General features: G+C 42.2%; 2 protein-coding genes across 2 annotated transcripts in view; one reads left to right on the forward strand and one right to left on the reverse strand.

Annotated features, from left to right (window-relative positions):
• Window positions 1–13,704, forward strand: part of vsnl1a (visinin-like 1a) — a 36,233-nt gene extending 22,529 nt beyond the window's left edge. Inside the window, exons 3-4 of the mRNA XM_080883927.1 lie at window positions 9,567–9,782; window positions 11,659–13,704. Coding sequence (XP_080740053.1) covers window positions 9,567–9,782; window positions 11,659–11,856 — 414 coding nt within the window. The 3' untranslated portion in view covers window positions 11,857–13,704. The remainder of the gene's footprint in view (window positions 1–9,566; window positions 9,783–11,658) is intronic.
• Window positions 13,705–18,520: 4,816 nt separating this feature from the next.
• sf3b6 (splicing factor 3b, subunit 6) lies at window positions 18,521–23,301 on the reverse strand. Its single transcript, XM_080883357.1, has 4 exons — window positions 23,168–23,301; window positions 22,561–22,679; window positions 19,663–19,801; window positions 18,521–18,995 (listed from the first exon to the last, which is right to left on the reverse strand). The coding sequence occupies exons 1-4, from the start codon at window positions 23,195–23,197 to the stop codon at window positions 18,906–18,908; spliced, it is 378 nt and encodes a 125-aa protein (XP_080739483.1). The 5' UTR covers window positions 23,198–23,301; the 3' UTR covers window positions 18,521–18,905.
• Between the last annotated feature and the right edge of the window lie 275 nt (window positions 23,302–23,576).

Raw genomic sequence — 23,576 nt, forward strand, 5'->3', positions numbered from 1 at the left:
TGTTTAAAAGACGCCTTCAAAAAAGCACAAGCTGCTGTGGATTTATCTGCCAAGCTCTTAAAAGACCATTTTAGACTCACCACTGGCAAAGGGAAGATAAAACAGTCGTCCTTTTATTTCTGCCCTGTTGTTCTGCTTCGCTTTGAACTACGTCACACGGCGCAGAGGGTAGCCCTCAGGTCCACCTGCCAAAGCTGGCAGTGACTCACTCCTGCACCTCTTACTAGCTTTTCTGTGTCTGATGAGAGACACGGAGGAATAATGGTGGATAAGACCGACTAATACACACACATATATGTATATCTGATATTTATGTATCAGAATGAAGAGTTTTAATCTGGATTATTGTTTAGGAATTTTGCTATGGAAGCAACATGATGCGTTTATTCATTCTTTCCTCGTTGCCAATAGCTGTTCTCCTCACTCGCTCCCTCGGGCATTAAATATGCTTCCACACCTCAACAGTGCCATCTGCTGTTGTGCTGTCATTTATGCTCCTAATGCAGAGTTGCTGCTGCCAGATGGGTGTTTTGTAACCACTGATAACCAGGGTTGGAGACAGGTTAGTGCCAAATTCCTCTCAATGCACAAGCAGCCCAGGAACGGGCTTTTCAGGCCGATTTCTGGACTGCAGCGGGACATCTCGCCAGCTTCTCAAAGCAGGCTTTCGTATCGTTTGTATGTGGTGTCGTAACAGACACTGGTGGGACTGGTTTATGGCTCTGTGAAGTGGCTTCTCTTGCTCAAGGCCCAATATTTAGTCCTTATTTTAAAATCCTCCCCCTCTAATCAAAGCAAACTTGCTTACTTAAAATCGTCATCTTAAAAAAACTGCACTCCTGGCTACTATGGTAACAGCACGTGTGGTTTAAGACGACAGCAAACACATGTTGTTTTACAGGTCAGCATAAAGTGACAGCAGGAGGGCGCAGAGCAGAGCGCTGACGTGTTTTCAGTAAGCTTTAGTACATTTCTCCCCGATGGTACCGTAGAGAAAAATCTAGTAATGTCTGAAGGCTGTGGGAGTTTTTCCTTCCCACTGTCGCCAAGAGCTTCCAGGATAAAGGCTGTGATTTGGTGCTGTATAAACTGGGATACAGGACAAAAAGAAGAACATCTGCACCATCTAAGATTACAGTTGTACAGTAATGATCCTTCCGCAGGTTCACCTACGGAAACCTTGTTACGACTTGTCACAGTTTTATTGACTGTGAAGCACTATGGTCAACACTGTTGTTTTAATATGTGCTATATAAATAAATTTTGATTTGATTTGATTTACATTTATGAGAAAAGAAAAAATATGGATGTTCTCTGAGATACATTTGCAAGACTCAGAAGATTTTGTATGTTTGATGTTAAAGTCTAACCTAAGCTCAGGTTATTATTCCCAAAAGTTTCAAACATCTCTCAAGTTTTTTCAGAACAATTTTTCCAGTTTGTTTCATAAGACGTTATAATATCAGAGAAAATCGGATTGTGTTCTTATTCTTGTAATAAATAAGTGACTTTGACCTCAGAAATTAGTTTTTTAATCTTTCCATTTACCTGCGCTCCCTAAGATGCTAGTGTAGAAGAAAGAAACAGATGTTTGACTGTGTGAGGACGGAGGTTTCATCAATCAACAAAATGAAAAGCAGCTTTGATTTCACAAAAATAATTCTACTTACTATGAAAACGACACTCGCGTCTTAGGTGAGCTCTTCTTGTTCACTGACTGTTCTTCACACACTGCTCCCTTGCTACAAAGCTGATATCGCAGCCGGCACTCACCTGAGCGGATGACTAAAAATGCATTTTCCAGAGCAAAGTGTGTGTTTGTATTTGTGTTGTCTGTTTGAACCCCGGGGCCTTGGACGCAGGAGCAGCCACAGATTTGCGCCGGCTCAGTGTCTGTATCTGGCACGTCACTGAGCGTTTTATGTAAGAGCGCACGCACACGCAAGCAGACACGCTGCAACCTCCCCACCCCCCCGATTGATTATGCATGTTTTCTCCTCTCCTGCTCTCGAGCTCGATGAAGCAGGACCTCCAGTGGCGTGGTGATGTAAACAGCCGTAGAGCAAAGCGAGGCTAGGGTATCTTTGCTTACATCTCACGCTGTTGGCGAAGGAATGCATGAAAGGTGAGGCCCCCCCCCCTCCCGGTGCCAGAGCGATGGAAACCGTATGAAACACGTCAAAGCTAAAGCCTTGTTGTTACAGACCTCGAGCGCTTTGAAGGGCGGATCACAGGCTCAGACTGACCTCTGCACCCTGTGCTCGTGTACTGGAGAGATGCACAGCCAATAGCAAATGTGCCTTTGATAACAACAGAGAGGCAGAACAGAGTGTCCTGCAGGGCTCTTATGCAAGGAGACCTTGACCTCGGGGGGGCTGTGTGGATGCATCACCAAGAGATCATAAACTATTACTATATTTATCAGTCTGATTTATTGTTATTGTCTCCCTGTTGGGTTTAGTTCCCTGACAAAAGAATATTGAACCGTCCATATTAAGGGAAGCGATGACCAGCAAACTGAGTGTCGAGTATGTTCACTGTGTGCAGCTCTATCGAAGCAGCAAGTAGAATCATTTGGAAAGGGATAGATTTCAAATGATTCCCAATCCATGAAAAACAGTTAGAGTGACGGAGCACGGCATCGACAGGGCAGCGGTTCAGAGCGGGCGCTGTGGGACTCTGAGTGCATGGATGGTAATAGGTCATGTGGTTTGACATTTGCAGAGGTCTGCAGCATGTAAAGCAGCTCATCTACTGGCTTTGTTTGGTAAGATTATAAGCACAATGCATGATAAGGCTGGTTTGCATCTGTTATTATTTTTAACCTCCTCAGACCTGAACTCTTCCACAGCAGCATTTTTAATTTCTCTTTGATATTTGGGCTGATTGGGACCTGATGAATGTAAAAACAAAGAATCACCAGATTATTTTTTTTACCTTATTTTTGTTTTTAAGAAAAATGAGAGCCACTTATGAGGATATTCGATAGAACAGTAGCAGGATAATGTCCTCGTAAGTGGATATCAGGCCCTTGTTGAGCAAAATTGAGTATTTTTGTCTAAATAACCCAAAATGTGATGTTCACATATGTGGACGCAGGTCCTAGGAGGTTAAAGCAAAGCAGTGATGCTTGCATTTAAAAACAAAATACATTCAGCACTAAATTTACTGATGGATTCTTATAATTTGCTTCCAGGAAAAGCCATCGAATGTATTTACACTTCAGATTACCTCACTGTACAGGAGAGTCTCCTGTCTCTGTTTAAAAGCAGCTTTCCATGTATGACCAGTTTTATCCAGGTGACCTCCAACAACCAGTTGTTTAATACTTACTTTTCCATAGTAACTTGGAGTTGCTGGAGGGGGTGGGCACTGACCCATGTGTGAGTAGGGCTGTAGCAGCCAGTTTTACACCAATCACTCACTCGCTGGTCATTCTCATTTTTCCCTAGCAACCAGTGCCACCCCAACGATCACAGATGGTCTCTAGGTCTGGGTTGGTTGGAGCCTAGATTGTAGTCAGAGTCATGATGATGTCACGATAACATCATAATAGGGTCATTGTGTGATGGTGGCTTGTTAGGATAATCCTGTCACATCACCTGCATGTATTTATATTTTAATTTGCATTTGGCGCCATATCGCCTTCAGAAACTACGATATCTTTTGTCTCACCTTCACTGTGGACGTTTGAGTGGATAAAACTTGATCTTTCTCGTGTTCCACAGCTTTCACTCATATCTGGCAGTGCTGCCCACTTTCATTAGCAAGATGAGCTCGAAAGCTCAGCGAGAGGTAACAGAAACTTGGCAGCGCTGGTCAAAATGAAAATACTTCCTGGTTAAAGGTCCGGGGATTTGGATTGACTGCAGAGTTCGTCATGGGTGGCGAGTTTAGCTCAAACTGCAGAGAAATGCCAAACAGCTCGTCCTTATCTGCTGCTTCTCATCAGTCTCTCACACACACACATTACAGTGCAGCAGTTTTAGTATTAGCAGCTTCCAAACTGTATCAGAAACTGTGGATAGTAAATATAATGTCTTTAAATGCTGACCCTTGTGATGTCATCACTCAAAGCTTTTAAGCTGCAGTTTCAGCCGAACGCTTATCTGAAGAGCCGGCAGAGTTCAGCTAAAGAGAAATGCAGATCAGACACTTCCTGGAAGTTATTTTGGAGTCAAAGTCATTGTGCTGGTTGTTACTGATGAGCTCGTTTGAGTCACTTGCAGTTTCACGGCACTTTGGAGCTGCAATATTCATCTGCTCCATGATCCTGCAGTCGTTCTGTCAGTGTGAAATGGCCTTCAGTTAAGTGTGACGATTGAGTGTCTTTCTCTCCCACACGCGTTTCCTGTCCTCTCTCGCCCAGTCTCCCTGCCTCCCAGCGTTTGGATCAGCACCAGTACCAGCTTGCAGGCTGATTATAAAGGCTTTAATGTTCCATTTACCAGCAGCATGTTTCAGGTGGTGTGTGCTTGTTGACAGAATCAGCCTTGACACACACACACACGCATGCAAACCTTGCGACATTAGCCTTTATTAGAGCAGCTGCGCCTGTGCGCCTGGCCCTTGGCTGAGCGGTCTGGCACTGAGCCCATCCTTTGATGGCCGGCTGCAAACAGCTGCCAGACCAGCAGGAGAGAACGACTTAATGGAGACGTTAACGGCCTAATATCTGTAAGTGTAAAGTCGAGGACACGGTCCCTTCAAGTGGTGACGAGCTCATTTTTGGTTGTTAAACTGTGATTGCGTGCCATCGAGTGAACGTTTTGTTGTTGCCTGTTTGCTCTTTCTTCATTTTTACGTAACTGTTTCATAACTTATCAGATTGTTGGGGAACTGCAGTGGCGTTCTCTCTCGCTCCCCTCCCACCCCTTAAACATCCTTCCCGCATCCCTTCCTTGGCACCTTTCCTCTCCCCTCTCACTTAGCCTCCTCCTCCCTCTCCTCAACTCTTCCCGCGTCGTCCCGTAGGTCCACGTGCCTCCTCCCGTTCCTCCGGGGTTGGGGGATGATCTGAGGCAGAACCGTGCGGGGGAAGGAGGGAAGGAAGCCACTTTGCATTGATGCACAAAGCGTCCCGTGCATGCAAGCTGGCTCGCGCTGGCTGTCCCTGCCCTAAAGGGACTTCCAGCCTCGCATTAGTGTGGCTTCTCTGAAAGGGCAGATAAGGACCTGGATCATGGGTGTAAGCTCTGTCGTTCTCCCTCTCACACTTTGTCTGCCTTGCTACTTTTTTCCTTTCGTTCTTTTGAAATTCTTCTGTCTCTTCTCATCTCTGTGCCCGCTGACACCCTCCTCCCCCGCATATCTTTTCTCTTCTGAACTTCTCTAAACTTCCCACTGCAGTCTGATCGGCTCGCACTGCAGCAGAATTTACATGGGTGGGACCTCATTGTGGCTTTTATAACCTGAGCTAACACGGTCTAACCCTTACTCTCTGTGGTTTCATCCCTCATCTCCAAGTCACTGCAATCCATTTTCCCATTAGGATTCATGGCCTTGTCTCCTCCCCCAGTCTTAGTGCAGGATGGGGCAGCATCCTTGTTTCTGAGTGTGACGAGACTGTCTGCTGCACACATGGGCTTTGGCTTGCTGTAGTTGATCAGTATACAGACACGTGTATACATGCATGTATAGGTCCTGTAGCAGAGGCCTAGGAGTTTGAGGTTTCTGTGCATCTTAGCTGTTCCTCAAACTTCTGATGTTGTGCCTGGAACCTGCTGGAGTCACTGTTCCAGGTTCGGGGTTACAGGGCCTGATGCTCCTAATGGCACCGAGTATGTCTTTATTTTGTTGTTTGTCTGCTGGGATTCTCTCATCTATCGTTGTCAGTCACCACTGCGTGTGGTTGGTCGGCCAGCAGCTGCTTGTCTGTGTGGAACACTGGAAGCTCCTATGGGAGCTTGGAGACTTCATACGTGGCACAGATGTTCCTGTACGCTAGCACAGCCACTTGGTTGTGCCTCCCACTGTACACCATCCCAGCTTGCTTCTAACATCTCGCTGCTCTGTGCTGAGTCTCTGGGGCACTTTTGGACAGTCTGCATGGGTGATACAGTCAGTGGACTCCTGCCTCTGTGGTGCTTAGAGGATGCTCTTGTGCTGCTGTGATCAGAGCTTCTGTGCTGTCCTGTAACCTACACAAACACCTAACGAATGTTTCTGGATGTGCAAACAAGCAACTATATGCTGCATAAGTCATGTCACTTTAGCATGTGAGAGTCAATGAGAGTCATTACACTTCCAGTTCATCTGCTGTGTATTCCAGTATCGTTACATTGGCTTTTAAACAACAGAACATTACATGTCTCAGTCCTCATTGGCCCGAAGCTATACAACCAAGGGACAGCCAGCGGCTCTGGGAACTAGCTGAAAACAGATTCAACAACGGTGCGAACACTGAAAAACACCTTGGACTGCACTTCATTTGGGAATAAAGCAGAAAATTTGTCATGCAGGGTTTGGTTTAAGTAGAGAGGCTATGTGAGGTTTCCATCAAAACATGTGCTGCTGGTGTGTGACGTAACAGGATGTCAGAGAGGGACAGAACCTGTGGTTGCCCCTCAAGAGTCCAGTGCTGGGAAGCGTCCTTAAATGCCCCTGTGTGCATGTGCTAATAACGAATAATGATTGACGGGTGCTCTCCTCTGGCTGCAGCCTTTGAAACTGATGAGTTCGGTCACCAAGCTGTCATCGGCTGCTATCCTTTTTAAAATATCACCGTTTAAACCAAAGCTGTGAAGGTTGTTGTGGTCAGCTTGTAGGGAGTTATCCTCTGACTCTGGAGTTATAGTCAGCTTTGCAGAGCTCTGTTGTGTGACTAAGTTCATTGTTACCTTGTCTGGGACACAATTTCACTCTTTCGCTTCAGGTGCACTGTATGGACACGAGTACTGGGCTACCTGCACACAACAGCTACAGGATCTGCTCAGCCCTGGAAATCCATGCTATGAAGCTTGAGGCGTACAGTTTTTGTGTTAGCGCCGGAGGAATAACCGCTGAATAACTCTGTAGTTACTCAGTCAGCAGAGAGTCTGGGTGTTTGATTTTATCGACCTGTGGAAACACAGGAATTCACAGAACAGGTGGTGTGACCCCACACTTCTGACCAGATACATTTTTCATCTAAATGAAGGCTCTGCTGTAAACTACGTGTCCAACACTGAACAGCAAACCTGCTGGTGAACATGGGGGAGCATGAGGCTTCTACACAAACCCGAGTCTAACACTGATGTTGGCCAGAACGGAGCTGGGTGAGTTTAGCAATTCAAATAACTGCTAATGTTGCTTTAACTCCACTGGTTGTGAAAACCAGCCAGATTTAACTGCTGCCTGTTACCCATCTGCAGGCTTTTTTCAACACTTTGAAGTTACAGCTTCAACTGTTCACGCTTTTAATGCTTTTCACAGCTTAATCGATGCCATATCTTTGTCATTGATTCCCGCTCTGTGCTGTGCCGGGGTCTTGCTTGTGCTTTTTATGTGTGCAAGGCTGGTAAGGTCCAAGAACAAATCCATGCTGTCAAAGATTACTGCACAAGGAAATATCAGTCTTCTTTTGACGACAGCGTTTCTTTCTGAGTGAAATCTGATAGTGGAAATGTGACGTTCACTGAAAAGAAAAAGAAAAATTGTGTTTCAACTCAGCTGCTCATTGTGTAGTTCTGCAAATGTCAGTACAAGCAGGATGCCTTGACATTTCCAGATATATTAAATGGGGAAGGTACCCGCATGCCTGCTGTGGTTCCTGAATGTGAGCCTGTGAACACGCAGAGATTACACAAAGTTTAAGAGGGCCTGACTTTCTTCTTTTGCACAGACTCCTTTGCTCATATTTTACACGTTCACTCTGTGGCATGGCTGCGCCTGACCTTGAACGAGTTATGGTGAAATCAGGTGCAAAAGTAATAAAACAACATGGAATATCTTTCTCTTTGTTCCATTTGCTCGATGAAGATTGAAGCAGCCCGCCCAAGTCCTCAGGGAGCAGCTTCGCTCAAGCTAAGATTAACCATCGACCCAGACTTTTTACCAGGGAGGTCAAACGGAAGGTTATGTCTAATGAATGGCTCAGCTTCTCGCAGCCGCCCACAGGGTTCGTGCTGTACGGTAGATGACGAAGAGCTGAGCGGGGGCTTGGTGGCCTTCCACGCAGTTACAGCATTAATCTCTGCCCTTGTGTTCATATGCTGCTGGCGTGCAGTAATGATATGGATTGCTTCGACTGTCAACACACTTTTTGTGCTTCAAGTACTTTACTGGGGGTAAAACCCAGTGGATCCTGTGCCTTTACTGAACTGTCGAGAGCAGAGATGGGCTGTGTAATTAGGCATCAGTGGACAAAAACAGAGAAAAGCTGAGTGAAATAAAAACATCTGCAACATTCAACAAATGAAATTATGTTGCACATGGTTACACCTTCAACTGGTTTGTTTTTAGTTACATAATTCAGGTATTATCTACAGAACTGCCTTAAAGGTAGCATCTATGCTACAAATACACCTTCAGCCAATCAGAATGCTAATGTGGTCCTGCTGAGAAGGCCGATGATGATAATTATCGGCATTTTTCACTAGCAATCGGGCTAAAGTGCTAAATTAAAGTGAGTTAATCACTAAAGTAATTACAAAACATTGATTTAATTAGGTTTGATGAAATGACAAAAGTATGGGCTCTACCGCGCTTGCAGGTGAATATCATCACCCTCACGTTAGCAGCCGCATAGCCAACAGATGCACATGTATCAGACATCAGATCAGCATCAGCAGGAAGTCCGGCGAAACAAAGCTGTGAGGGAAAAGGTCATGTAACTTGGAACATTAAAGTCACACGTGTCAGGATAAAACAGCCGTGTGAATATCTCTTGGAGCTAAAGTGTAAAGTAGTTCTAGCTGCGACTTGTGTCAGAGATCCTGACGTTCATTACTCATGGGAAAGCCTGGGGTCACCTTCAGGGACTCGTGAACACGGTAAACCGGAGTTGCCTGTTTTGGAACTAGAATTTAAGAAAGACTGCAGGCTCTGGGCGTTTGGAAGCGACAGCTATCCAGGACATCTTTACAGTATGGATGGTTGCACATGAATACACAGCAACAGCCACGTGAGACTGAAAACCTCGACCAAGGCTGGGTCCACAAGGATATCGAGTCTTTTGTTAGTTCAGTTCATCCATCTCAGATTAGCTTCTGACGTTCAGCCAACACTTCTGCTAAATCTTTGTGCACATTTGTCCACAACTTTGAGTAATCCAACTGCCAAACAGACCACCTGGAACAATTACTGTCACTGGTGAATCTAATGAGAACAAAGCTACAGCCTACAAAAGTTGCAATAGGAAATCGAAGTTCATTTAGCCACCCAAGATAATCAGTGTTCACTGATTGCAAATGCTTTGCTTTCTCAGGAGACGTCATGTTTGTACATTATTTGGCCACTCGTGTGAAAAACACTAGAGGTTGTATTTCTGAAACATTATCTAAAGGCTCTTGTGCCCAATGACTTCAAATGACTGAATCATAGAAACATACCCGAGTACATACCCACCCCTTTCTCTTTCTTTGTAGTTCTTCCCTTATGGCGATGCGTCCAAGTTTGCCCAGCACGCCTTCAGGACCTTCGACAAGAACGGCGATGGCACAATCGACTTCAGAGAGTTCATCTGCGCACTGTCCATCACATCACGGGGCAGTTTCGAGCAGAAGCTTAACTGGGCTTTCAACATGTACGACCTGGATGGAGACGGCAAAATCACACGGGTGGAGATGCTGGAGATCATCGAGGTATAATGTGGTTAGAAACTTTCTGAAGGGGTTTGATTATTTTTACTTGGACAGCCTTATACTAGCTTTGTAACTTGCTGAGTCACCAGGACAACTATTTTTGTACTTTGGTTACTGAGCGCTGAGCTGAGGCTGTCGAGTCTGAGACAGGCTGTTCAAACAATTTGCAGCTAAAGACAAACGTCCTCATCTGTAATTCAGGCCACTCCTGCCCCTCGACCTGTTTGCACTGAGGCATCCATTAATTTATCATTCTTTCGTGATCCTTGTTTAAGGATCAATAAAATGCCATTTGGAGAAACATGGAATTGATGCCTCTTCATATTCAGCATTCAGTTCATTTTCATGCTTCCCAAAGGCATTTCCCACTGTTTCATGCAGGCAAACATTAGCAACAAAATCCACAGTGAAGTTGTTCTGAACGGTAACGTCACATCCGAAGACACCCGAAAACATTAGAACGTGACAGCTGAAGGAAAATATGCAGTGTTCGTTCTCCGCCTGCAGGCGATCTGAAACATATAGAATTTAATGTCTCTCTGACTACAAAAGACATAATTAAAAAGCTTTGTGTCAGCAGCAATAGAAGAGAGGCGGTGTTCATGCTTTTTCAGAGGAAACTTGCACAGATTTGTATTTCACCCTGTCGGTCGTGCGGGTGAACAACACTAACAACATCTGTAGTCGGCGCAGGTTGCAGATATTGTGTTGTCCTTGTTTTATTTGATCAGCATATCCAATTATACCGACAAATAGAACCTCCTAATAGACATTACAGCAAACTTTACTATCAAAGTCACCACTTTTAAGCAGCTTCATACTTCAGCATCCTTGATAGGTTTAGCTAAAGCACACGTGAAAGCTCTGCAGCCGACTGGCTATAACTGCAGTGGAGTTTCTCTCTTTGAAGAAGCTACTGGAAATGCTTAGTAGGAAACAACAGTAAAGAGCATGTTTGTCATAGTTGTTGTTGTCAGACTACACAATAAGTTACTGTGTAGAGTTTGTGATTACAGTATTTTTATCACGTAGATCGAACTCAGAAGCTTAAATTCCACGTAAAGGTACAGTAAGTAATTTATTGAGGGTATTTATAGAAAAATAAGAATATTGTAAATATACATCGATTAGTGATTAATTCTGTATTTTCATAAACTCATAATTAATCCATAGAGAATACGGAGGAGCAGACACAGTTTGTGGAACTTGCCATGTTGTCCCACCATCTTAAATAGAGGTGTTGGACTGTGGCTGGAGAGCCGCCACATGTGTGGTCCACTTATGATAGAAGTTGCTTTGAATTTTAAGATCACAAATAGCTCTTTCAAACTATAAATGTGCAACAGTTGAACATGTACATCTTTCACAGTCTCCCTCCTTCCTCATTTCCATGTCATCCTCTTCCTCCTCACCTCAAGCCTCGCCTCTAACACACAAAACTGTCAATTTATTCCCAATATTGTCGCAATTACTTATTGTCAGCAGTTCAGACTTGCAGCCCTCACATCTCCAGACAGCTGACAACAAGCCAGCTAATATAAGCTAATATTATGCCAGCCAGTACCAGGAAAAACTATCCCAAAAATCTCACTTTCATATTGTGTGAGAATGATTATGTAAGTGTCCGAGCTCAACAATGTAAAGCATCTTTAACGTGTGCTAGCGTCTGCTAACAGCAGCTAATAGTATCTAACAGGCTAACAGCAGCTAACAGCAGCTAACAGCTAACACAAGTGCTAGTTTCACAACGTTTTACAGCCTCCTCAGGACTAAATAGACAGGAACATATATTTAGAGTACAGATTTAGAGACTGGCAGCTGAAGGAAACTTTGCAGCGTGCTCTAAAAGTCTTCTGCCCTCTTCCTCCCCCTGCAGGCCATCTACAAGATGGTGGGCACGGTGATCATGATGAAGATGAACGAGGACGGCCTGACGCCCGAGCAGAGGGTGGACAAGATCTTCTCCAAGATGGATAAGAACAACGACGATCAGATCTCGCTGGAGGAGTTCAAAGAGGCGGCCAAGAGCGACCCGTCCATCGTATTACTGCTGCAGTGTGACCTCCAGAAATAGGCCGGAGGGCGAGCGGAGCGCTCCACCAGCCGCCACGGACTGCACAGAAAGAATTTCATGTTCCATTCAGTTTGCAGCTATTTCCACTGAAAAAAAATCTCTATATATGCTTGGACTACCTTTCAATGGATCTGCTTCTTGTGTTTGAAACACTCGTGTGCATGAGAATGTTATTTGCTATAAAAGATCTACACACAACATACAACTAGTGTGCAGGTGCGCACTCACAGTACAAACACACACACACACGCACACACAACTCTCGCTACATATAAACACCTCGCACAATTAATATATATAAATATATATATATAGATCTATAAATATGAATATATATTTAAATTATTTAAAGATCAACTGCCAAAATGTGAAGTGTGCAAAGTATTTTCCATACAGGTTCATTCTACTGGAGCTTGCGCATCAGTGATGTGCTACGTTGAATTTGCCGCTACTCTATTTATTGTTCCGAGTTTACTGGCGCTAGCTGTGTGTGTTTCATTATACCGAGTAACGTCAACCGAACCAAATTCCTATGATAATGTATCTGCCTCCAATAAGACACTCTATCCATCGTCTCAAGTACCAATAGCTCTAGAAGAGATGGACTTTGTCCAACTTTTCCTTCCGAAAACATGCTCGTGCTGTCGGTAAATACTGTAAATGTAGTTAATTTGCATGCCTTTAGGTTCTGCCTTAAAAAAAAGCTCCTCATTTTGCATCCTATGATCGATGACAGGAAGCCTTATCGGAGCAGCGCAATGACACTTTGGTGGTGGGAGAACCGGGAGAGATCATTTTTACTGACTAGGGAGGAAAAAGTTGACCGCAGTCAGTCCGTCGTATGGGATGTAGGTTTTTTGTGATTTGTCGAGACGTTTTCTTTTGACTGCTTTAAGTGTGGGAGCATGTTTCCTTGTAGATTAGGTGTGGTACATGTTGCTAAGAACTAAACCCCTGCTCCACGCGCACTGAAACACAACAATCCAGTCATCATACAAATTAACAGATGTTGAACATGGAGGATTTTTGAAATGAAGTGGAAGCACTGGAGCTAAACACTTCAGCAGGAGTTAGATTGTTCTATGTTACCATCGCATCCACTTCGTTCGCGTTCGCCCACGGGTTGCATATCATCACGATGGATTCAGAGGAGTTGTTTTCTTGTTTGTTTCTTAGGCTGTTGGAGTGTCTTGTTTGTCTTTTTCAGTGGAAGTAAATGAGTGCTAAAGCAGCAAAAGGAGCAGTGAATGACGTTTCATTACTACCAGAGGACGGCCCTTTCCGTAAAGCCGTGTGTTTAGTAGATCGGACGATTTTTGCCCCCCTCCTCAACCCCTCAAAGTCTTTCTCTCTAACCAGTCAGTCAGACTTTTTGTACTTTTTTACTCCTTTTCTCTCACAAATTGTACACGTACTGATGCATACCAAGTGTAGAGAAGTTCAGTGAAGCGCAGTGCCCCGCCCAAGAATGCTTTGGAAATCACCTGTTTGCCCATTTTCCAGCCTGCGTAAAACCACCGGTATTTTACGAGCTAGCGGAGGATAGAGGAGACGTGACGTGTCATAATATACACAGTACTGCAATAAAGATATATCATAGCAGTCCATCGTCATCTTACAGCAGTGTGACTTGTCCCCCTGTCGAGTTTCTAATCTGAACTTCTTTACATGAACATCTTTGGCCAGATAATGTTTCTAATTACAACTCTGTTATTATTCTTACTGCTATCAAGATACCAAATGTAAGCAATGGCAACCGTGTACGAGGATTCTTTTGTAGCATGTATTGTGTCCCTGACGACATGGCTGCACTACTCCCTGTGTTGTGGTTTAATCTAATAAAAGGAGTTCAATGGGCTGTTGTCTGCTCAGTTACTTAAAGGTCAATCATGGAGGCACGCTCGTGGTCCCCAACCTTTGGTCTCATGTGGCCCCTCATAGTTACCTATGCTGATGTCGTTGTTTAAGCTTAGAGCTAGCGAGACAAAAAGGTGTCACTGATACGATTGGACACATATTAGCATTAGCTGTTCTTCTGGCTAATACATTTATTTCTCAATTACCTTAAAGTAATAATTATTACAAACCCAATTTCAAATACACAATGCTAAGATTTTTTATTCTCAGTGGAACATAGAAAACATACCAAAGGTTTAAACTGAGACATTTTACTATTTCATTCAAAATATTAGCTCTTTAAGTGGAACTGAAAAATATAACATTTTGCAAATAATGTGGTGAACTTCGTCACATGACTGACGCAGGCAGCGTTTCTCAGAAGTGTCGGCAGAGGTTCACCAATCTGCAAAAAACATTCAAATTCAAAATGAGCTAATGTTTCTCTTAAAGCTTTTCTCAGTGATTGTTATTAAACTTTTTAGTTTTCACCTGTCTAAGCTTTATTTTCATCACTTTTAATAGTTTAACTAATACTCCTACCGTCTCCTCTTTGGTTACTTGTTCTCTTTTTCCATTATTCTACTTATTTCAGATGAATTACACGTCGTGCAGCCGTGATGACAGAGAACATTTTCACAGTCCTATAAAACATATCATACTTTCTTACTGTTTCTATGGGAAGGAAGACAGTAAGGAGCACCGACACTGACAAAACAAAACAATGTCGTTAGTAGGCAGCCTTTGTATCGTGCTGCTATTCGACCGCTCAAGTCACACCATCATTAAGGGTTTACATATTAAGCCAAACTAAATCAATACTATAGAAATAACAACTATTAAATAAGATGTTTCAGCACTTTTCATACAACCAATAATTTAAAAAGAACACTGATGTGGTTATTCGGTCTCTGCAGTCACTTGGTGCTAACTGAGAGTTTTAAACAGCACTCAGGACTCTTGGCCCAAGAAACACGACCGTGTACTCAAAATGTTCATTTATCACAGTGTATGTGTGGGTTCTCCTACACACTGCGATACACACCTGTTGGCTTAAGCAAACTGGCCACATTGATCAAGTTTTCTGTTCGTAGGCAGATGTTCAGCAGAAACAGCTGGAAGGTCGTCAACAAGAAAAAAACCCTACGAACAAATAATAAAATAATAAAAATAATAAAATAAATAATAAAATAAATAATAAATAATAATAATAATAGAATAATATTAATAATAAAATAATAAAATAAATAATAAATAATAATAAATAATAATAATAAATAAAAATAATAAAAAATAAAAATAATAAAACGTGAGCGTATTCGCTCACACAAATGGTGACGGAATTACCCAAAATAAACTACACAAAAACAAAGAGTGAAAACGTTCCATTGAACACAAATGTGTAAAATCAAGTACATTTCCTCACAGCTACACTCAAGGTAGGTTGGTAGGTTTTAGCCGACATTAATTATTTCCAATTCAATCCCAATTATTTCCTGTTTCACTACATTTCAACTTCCATTCTATACTTTTACACAAGGGCGTAGATTTGGTTTTGGCGTCGGTGGGGACGGACGATCCGACCACTGAACCTGCCCTGTTTCTTTTTTTGTCCTTTTTGTCTTTGCTTCTTGATAAAAAAGGAGAAGTATACTTGCCTACATATGCTATTCTACCTGCTTTTAAACCATTTAAAATTACAATTCATAGTTTTATATGTGAATTATATAATGTTAAATTACTATTAAACAAATGACTGACTAAGTATTTCAGGCTTTAGTTTACTTCAGCCATATTCCATATAAATCAGGTATCATACAAAAATAAAAATGGCTTCAAATACAGTCATGACAATAAAAGAATATGACTTTAAGGACTTAACAACATTACTTCAGTTATACTACACCAACATCTGTTATATTTTGGCACTAAGGGAACACTGAGTGACCTGCTGGGTTTTGTCCATAAAACTACTCGTCTAAGATGACCTCAGAGTCAAAGATCTCTCAGCAACATTATGCAACAGTTTAGGCACTGTTGCCCCGATCAAGTCAGTGAGCTTTTTATTCTAAACATGAACTACGGTTACAGCAACAGACATGGGCTACATGCCCCACACAACAACTCAATGTCCACTATGTGAAGCAGCCAAACACAGGCCTGCTCCTCTCACTAACTGAGATAAACTGCTGGCATATTGGTTTTACATCTATACTGTCCAGTCTGTCCTGGTGGACACACAGCAGCATTGTTTACCGTAATCTCATTTGAGTCATTGTTGACCTTAGCCATGTTTTTAGTCTTCTGAGAGCACTGAAGCTTCTTTCAGCCTCAGTACCTGCGTTTTATCCTCAGATTAAAAGTATTATTCTGTGCTTGATGTGCCTCACCTTTGGCCCTGGCTCCTCCCCTCTGACTGCACTAGGACATATTGCCACCTGATAAAATAACACATGGCTTTGTGCCATATAAACAGTGAGACATGTCAATTCAGATTCTTTGTAAAATAAACACTAATGAATCAATTTACATCAGCAGCCTAACAATTGTCATGATAATAAAAATATATTACAAGTTAATCTATAGCATCAAATCATCAGTCAGTCACCTGTGAGCTCGCCTCTTCACCTCTGAGCTACAACATGGCAGAGCTGCCTCTGTCACCTGATGAATGACAGTGAGACACTCCACATACATGCAGTCACACATGTGCTTCAAATACAGTCACAAACCACCAGGTCATCATCCAGTTTCACCTGTGATCTTGAGTCACCATTGCTCTCTGAGCTTTGTGTTGGTTCTGCTGTCACCTGACAAACAGGACAAACATGACAATAAGAATAAAATGTGGAGCTGCTTCAGTGTTTCTGTCACTTTGTGCAGATCTTGACTCGTCAGTAATGTTTGTAGGCTGAATGCATTTTTAAAACAATTTGTGCAAACTGCACTACCAGGTGGAATATTTGCAAAATCATGACGACCTCGTGATATTTTGTCTCAAAGATTAACCCTATGAATACGTCAGTGCCATTAGGATGAAATTATTGTGTCACCAACATGTTAACGTTAGACATATAATTCTAACAGCCTCTGTAAATTAATATCATGGCTGCTCAAAGCTGCCGTTTTCTCTGACAGCTTCAATCAAAATTAGAAACGCTGCTCTGAGGCTGAGAGAACTAACAGTGCTGCCTGCTGTGCAGGTAGTTTCCCAAACACGTTATTCATAGTTACATACAGTTTTAGACAGATGTGGGCCAAAGCCTAGCATACCCTTCCGTCCATGCTTTTACAAAGGAAATATATAAAGTGTACATTAAAGATTCCACTTTACATTTGTGAGTCCTCCGAGACTGGGATCGTTCGCTTCTAAAGAACCACGGCAATAAAACAAGATGTTTCTGTGAAGGTTCTCAGTCATCCAGGTCATCGTAGTCAAAGGAGCTTGCAATGACCTCCACACCTCCACAGGACAAGACTCAGCAGTCCATCTGCATCTAAAGGTCAAAGGTCACTCTTTCGAGGATGCCAATGTTCACATTTTGGACAGAGAGGACAGATGGTTTGAAAGAGGAGTGAAAGAAGCATCTATGTCCACTGTGAGCGACCATCTTTGAACAGAGGCGGGGCTTACGACACCAACTCTCTGCCATCTATAATCCAGTTTTGAGATCCTCCCCAGACGCCTTAACGCCCACTCACATCCTGGGCCATCTGACCTCAGGAAATCACATGATAAGGTGGGGCCAGGTTTCACAATGAACACACCCGAAACTCTGGCTGATTGTGACCCACACCCAGTTTCACACCTTGGCTCAGGCGATTAGAGGATCATCAGGGGGTCCTTTTGTCCCTCTGTGGGGGGTCACTCCCACTAGGTTTATATCTGGGACTCTCCACCATGTGACCTTAGAACTGAAGAAGCTTCTCGGATGAAGGTGAAACGTCTTCAAGTAACTTAAAGAAGTCCAAAACAAGATGTTATCAATCCACTGAATGTCAGAAGTGATGTGTTTAGTCTTGTTTACTGTACTTAACAGTCCAGTTAAGCATAATTAAGGAAAAGCGATTAATCCGGTTCCTGTAAGTGTTGAGCTGGTAGTTATTATTAGATAATTACAGTACGTCCTACTGTCAAGCAATAAAAAACAAGTACTGTTGGAATTGTTTTGGATTTGCACTCCTTGCTGTGATCTTCAGCCACACATCTGTCAGCTCTAACAGGTACTTGATGTAAAATTCAAATGTGGGTCCTTATTTCAGATTTACTGGTATACATAAAAATAATGCCCTAATTTACTAAAAGGCCATAGAAAACCTTGTAATGACGCAGCTAATAAAATCATCTGAAATGTCCTTGTACAACCACTAGGTGTCACTATTAAGGAATGATTTAATGTTAATATTAAAATTGTGATCGTCTTTTCTTCCTCTGGAAATCCTGTGTTTTCCTGGTAATACTTTGGAATGCAAACACTGTTCAGAGGAAGTGACTGAGAAAGCCTGTGGTGTTTACCCATGACTCTGCACACCACTGACTGCACAGAGGTCACCATGCGGCTCTCGTCTCCACACTCATCATCCCACTGAAACCCCAGGGATGCATCACAAGCCATTTAAAACCTGAGGCAAACTAAGAATCGGCCGACCCCTAACCCTTGTGCAAATGTGGAAAATGCACAGTCTATTGATCTAAATGGGTTCACGCAGAGGACAGCATTTCCACTAAATTACATCTACAGTATGTTAAAAACACAAGGAGATGGCAGCTTTTAGAAAAAAAGATTTATTTTATAGAAATGAAAATCCATGGTCAGCTTTAAATTAAAAGTATGGAGAGAAAAGCAATGTGCTCTAGCAGACTTTAACATGTTGCCCTGGGTGAAAACTAGGACGTGTCTCCTGCTAAAGAGGTTGTCTCGCTTGTCAATCACTTTGACAGGAACACAACAAAAATTTAAAGTTAAACTGACAAGCAGATTTTGCCCTGGTCTGAACTCAAATACTGACGGTGTAACCAGGTTCATACAGATTTGATCATGAAAATCAGAAAACCAAAATAAGGATGTATAAGCAACAACTGTACTAGAACAAACCAGTCCAAACAGAGCAACATGTCACATCTAGAACTGAAAAGAAATGCTTTATGAAGACTACTTTGGAGGGTCTGTGTTGATGCCGTATTTCTCTTTTAGCAACTTCAGCTGTTCTTCTTTCTTTTTTGTGTCCATTTTCTGGAAAGCCTGCGAAAAGAGTTGATTAAAGAAAAGTACATGAATATTCTGTTCATTTTATAGAAATGCAAAACTATATATTATTTAATATTAAAGCACAGACTAAGCCCTGTTCTGTGAGAGCACTTTGTCCTCATTTGTGTGTCGGCACTGCAGGGATAGTTTGGGGAACTTTAAGTCTTTATACATGTTTAGAAGTAGCTGAGGAAATACAACAAAATGCTGATTCATTAAAGCACAATTACACGTGATTTTCTGCCTTTGGCATCTAAACACTGAAAAAGTGAAGACTGAAAACAAAGGATTACAACAAAGTTTTTAAAAAAGCCATACCGGCTGTATTTACACCCTCTGTTTCTTCTCAATGTAGCATAAAAGCATTTAAGTGACGGAGGGGGTGGTGCTACAGCTACCCTGTTCCTCGCGTGCTGGCCAAAGACTCGAGCTCTGCTATCATCAGGAAAGCAATGACACAGCAATGACATGTTTTGCTGTGTCATTCACCAGCTGGCTGTTAGGTCATGTTAGCAGTTATACTGTCAGCTCAAACGCAAACATTGAGAAGCCCTGAAGCTATCTGTGTAGCTTGGAGGAACAGAGTTACTTTCAGGGACCTCCAAGAACCATGTGGTCCAAAAGACCTTTGTGCCTGCAGTGATGTAATGCTCATACGTACTCTGTTTGCATTGTAGTAGAGGACCACGAGGTAACGATTGCAGACATTGAAGCCTGACAGGTGGTCACAGGCGTTCTTGGCATCAAAGATGTCTTCATATACGACATAAGCGGTTCCTCTTGTTTCAGGCGTGTTCCCTCTACGAAAAACATCAGACACAGGAAATCATTACCAGACCTACTGATGGTGGGTGACAGTGGGGCATTTTCCTGTTTTCTTAGCCCTCTCTTATTTCCTGTGTTATTATTGTATACACATGACAGCGGGGTGTTTTTTTTAATTAAATGTTAGACCTCCTCTGAGCTGAATAAAGTGGACTTTTTAAAAAATTATTACTTTACTGGCGAGGACATCCAGGAGCTCTCTCACTGCAATGCAGGGAATACACGACCTTTGGGACATGCCAGTATAGTAACCTTATAGTTCTGGGACCGTGCATGTGCAGCTGGTGCCATTGCACTGAACAATCACATGGACTAGTCTGTATAAAGGCAAATAAGAGTCCACACAGGTCTGTTGGATTTTATGTTCTTGAAGAACGCTGGCAGAGTCAGAGCTCTGGTCAGGACCATCTTTCTTCTCATCAGCAGTGGAACTTTTAGCAACCTCATCGTCACTAACCTTAGACTGAGTGAATTTAAAAACACTGTGATTTTAGCCATTATTTACTTGTTTGAGGTTATGGTCCGGCTAGCTTTGGATTTACACTGTTTGTGACTTTTTGTGGAGATTTTACTGGAACATTCGCTTAAATTTGCCCACTGCCTGCATGCTGAAAACACAACTTTAAGAAAGCGTGCTACATTTGCTAAATATCTCACCTGTTTATCCCCTGATTGGGGATAGTGGCTTTGTTAGCGACATTTGTGGATCAAATTCAAACCTCGAGCAATCTTCACCCAGTACAAACACCTAAAACTACATTTATTAAGACTAATTTAAAACATGGAGCCCTACTTTTAAAAAACTGTCATGTCAACTATCAAACAGGTGTTTAAAGCCTCTGTCAGTGCGCCCCAGGGCAGCTGTGGCTACAATGTAGCTGCCATCACCAGTGTGTGAATGGGTAAATCGTTTTGGGGTTCATGGGGACTAAGTAAAGCGCTATACAAATACAGGCCATTTACCATTTAAAGCATTAGTTTTCAGCTAGTTATCCATCCGGATACTGTCCACAGTGAGGGGGGGGGGGGGGGAATTTCCATCCATTACATTTTGGCTTTGCTTTTTCTCACTTCAACTTTGAAGTGATGCACTCAATGAGATAATGTGAAAGAAGTATTTCTTTGTCCTTTTTTGCAAGATTTTCAAGTTGAAGAAGCAGCAAAAACAAGAGAAGTCAATGCTTGACTCTGATAACTATAAGTTTATGTATTCTATCAACCTTTGTATAGGATTCTATGCAGAGTGGTTTTGTTTTTGTTACAACATTTGTAAAGTTTCTTAATAAACATATTTGAGGATCTAATGGAGAGGGTAACTAAAGGTTTTGACATAATGTTGGAAAAGTTATGCCAGAATGTACCTTTGTGCAAAACCACGTACTGTGCAGGAATGAACCCTCCTCAAGGCTACATCTAAAGCACAGCCTACATAACGCTGGTTTATATTTATGCAAATTTTTTGCCGAATTGTACGTTTGATGGAGAAAGTCATAATGGGTCAGTCTGTATCTGCAATTAATGGTTGCACTTAAACATTTCTGACATAATTACGACCCTCGTTTTGCATCACTTGTTACATGCAAATCACAGCCCCACATCTCCCTTGACCTGTGACCCCGGTTCTGGAACAGCACACATTAAGACAGAATACACTTTTGAAATAAGACCAGGCGAGTTTCCTTCATGGAGCAGTTTTTAACCAAGTGGCTTTAAGAAAAGATCTTAACTGGAGATATAAAACAAAGTTTCTTCAGGACAGATTCTTCTTCCTCAGGTCATCAAAGGACATCAGGGATCCATTCTCATAGCAGTCCTCCACATAATGTCATTATGTCATTTGCTAGAAGATTGATTTTTATGTACCATCTACCCCACTTTGTACTGTTTATCTCTGAATCCAGTCTTATTATCTTGGCTAGAAGCTCCGGGCTAATACAAAGTTTAGAGGAAATGCTTCAGAAATTCAGTCGTGATGGTCATAGCTTGCGGTTTCTTGCAGTCAGTGCTCTAACGCAATAAAATTACCACCAAATTCAAATTTAGATCAGACTTTGAACAAATAATGTGCCATAATACAAAACTATTAGATGAGGAAGGACAATTTGTTTAGCAAAATAGCATAATTTGTTTGCACCTCTTCCTCTGAGGCTGCCATTTTTTGTTTTTGGTCTGTCTATTCTCATTGTGAACACACCAATGAATGCTAAGATTCCTGATCATGCATCAGTAAGGAACTTAGCTATGTTTCAGATCTGATACACATGTCGTAACTCATTATGGTGTAACCTGGTTGGAAACGCTTGGGAAAAGAAAGACTATTTTATTGCATACAACAGTGCTTGCCGCAGCCTGTGGGGCATCTGCTCTGCCAGCCCTTCTGTCTGCTCACCCAAGGTACCCTGGAGCTAGCTAACAATGCTTAGTCCTACAGTGGTGGACAGTATGTCCTTGGTTTTTTAACATGGAGAAAAGTGACCTCCTTAGACTGCTTTTAAGTTTCAATGTACCTGTTTTTTACAGAGTTATCAGTTCTGTGACTAGTTAGCTAATGTACAGTAAAGTAGCAGAAAGATTTAGTGCTTTTATGTCCACTTTAAATAATTGAGAGATTTGAATAACATTTGAAGATATTGGTCAAAGATAGAGAAAGACAGATAAACGTGGAGTCCAACTCCAAAATATGACTTCATGCACTTCAACTGCTATTTCTGAAAATCTACAGTGAAACACTTACGTTCTGATTTGTCGTATTGGTCCATATTTCCCAAAGATATCATACATTTCCTCTGCTGTGATCTTATAAGGAAGATTCCTGACATACAGGATTCTGTTCACCTCAGGAGGTAATCGGATCTGCAGCACAAAAAAACAATAAAACAGTTCGGATAAATAAACACTGTTGAAGTTACGACTACTGACGAGCATTCAACACAAAGCTACCGCGGAAACGTAGCTTGTAGACATTTAACTCAAACCTTGCCGGAGTTAAGTTAAATCAGTAGTAAACCGTTTTATTTTCTTCCTTTTATTTTACCCACCAGCCCCTTCAACCCTCTCCTGCCCTTACGTATACAACTCAGACATTTAAACTAACGACCAAAGCCCGAACAGCATCAATCATCTCAAACAGAAGACGACTTTAACCGTGTGCTCAAGATAGACATCATAAAAAGCACCAACGAGAAATGTTACGATACAATGTTGTTGTTTTCATTTTGCTAACGTGCTAAGCGGCTAACCGTGCGCTAACACAAGCTAAGGCTAGCTTCGAAGCTAACTGAGCTAATGTTTCTGAAGCTCTATTTATCACAAAATTCACAGTCCCACTTTCTCACACTTACATTAGCGCGTTTTGCTGCTTGCATAGCCATTGTGACGGGTTGTTTCGTTCAAATTAAACCCACGAACGATAAACACGCAGTCCCACCAGGCGCTCGGCTCTTCTCGTCAAAATGGCAACGGAAGCTGACTGGTGACGTACTTCCGATTTCCGATTGAACCCAAACACAGAGCTTTCCACCAAACCACTCTGTCTCATTTTCCTAACCTTTAAAGGTGGATAGGTGTTTCTCTCTCACGCTCCCCCAGTCTGTCTACTGGTTTTTGAGACATATATACTAAAAAGTACTGATTTTAGTATAGTCACTGGGACTTCTTGTTTTAGGTTTTTAGGTGCTTCCCTGCTCCACAACACTTGATTCAAATCACTATCTTGTTACCAGGCAGTTGTTGCATTTAATACCAAGCTGA

This window comes from Rhamphochromis sp. 'chilingali', assembly GCF_963969265.1.
Source record: "Rhamphochromis sp. 'chilingali' genome assembly, chromosome: 5".
Lineage (NCBI taxonomy): Eukaryota > Metazoa > Chordata > Actinopteri > Cichliformes > Cichlidae > Rhamphochromis > Rhamphochromis sp. 'chilingali'.

Coding starts and splice junctions, on each gene's coding strand:
- sf3b6 (XM_080883357.1), bottom strand. CDS start 23,197: ATGGCTATGCAAGCAGCAAAACGCGCTAAT. Junction 19,802..22,560: donor CCAATACGACAAATCAGAAC/GTAAGTGTTTCA, acceptor TGTTTTTCGTAG/AGGGAACACGCCTGAAACAA. Junction 18,996..19,662: donor TCTACTACAATGCAAACAGA/GTACGTATGAGC, acceptor CTCTTTTCGCAG/GCTTTCCAGAAAATGGACAC.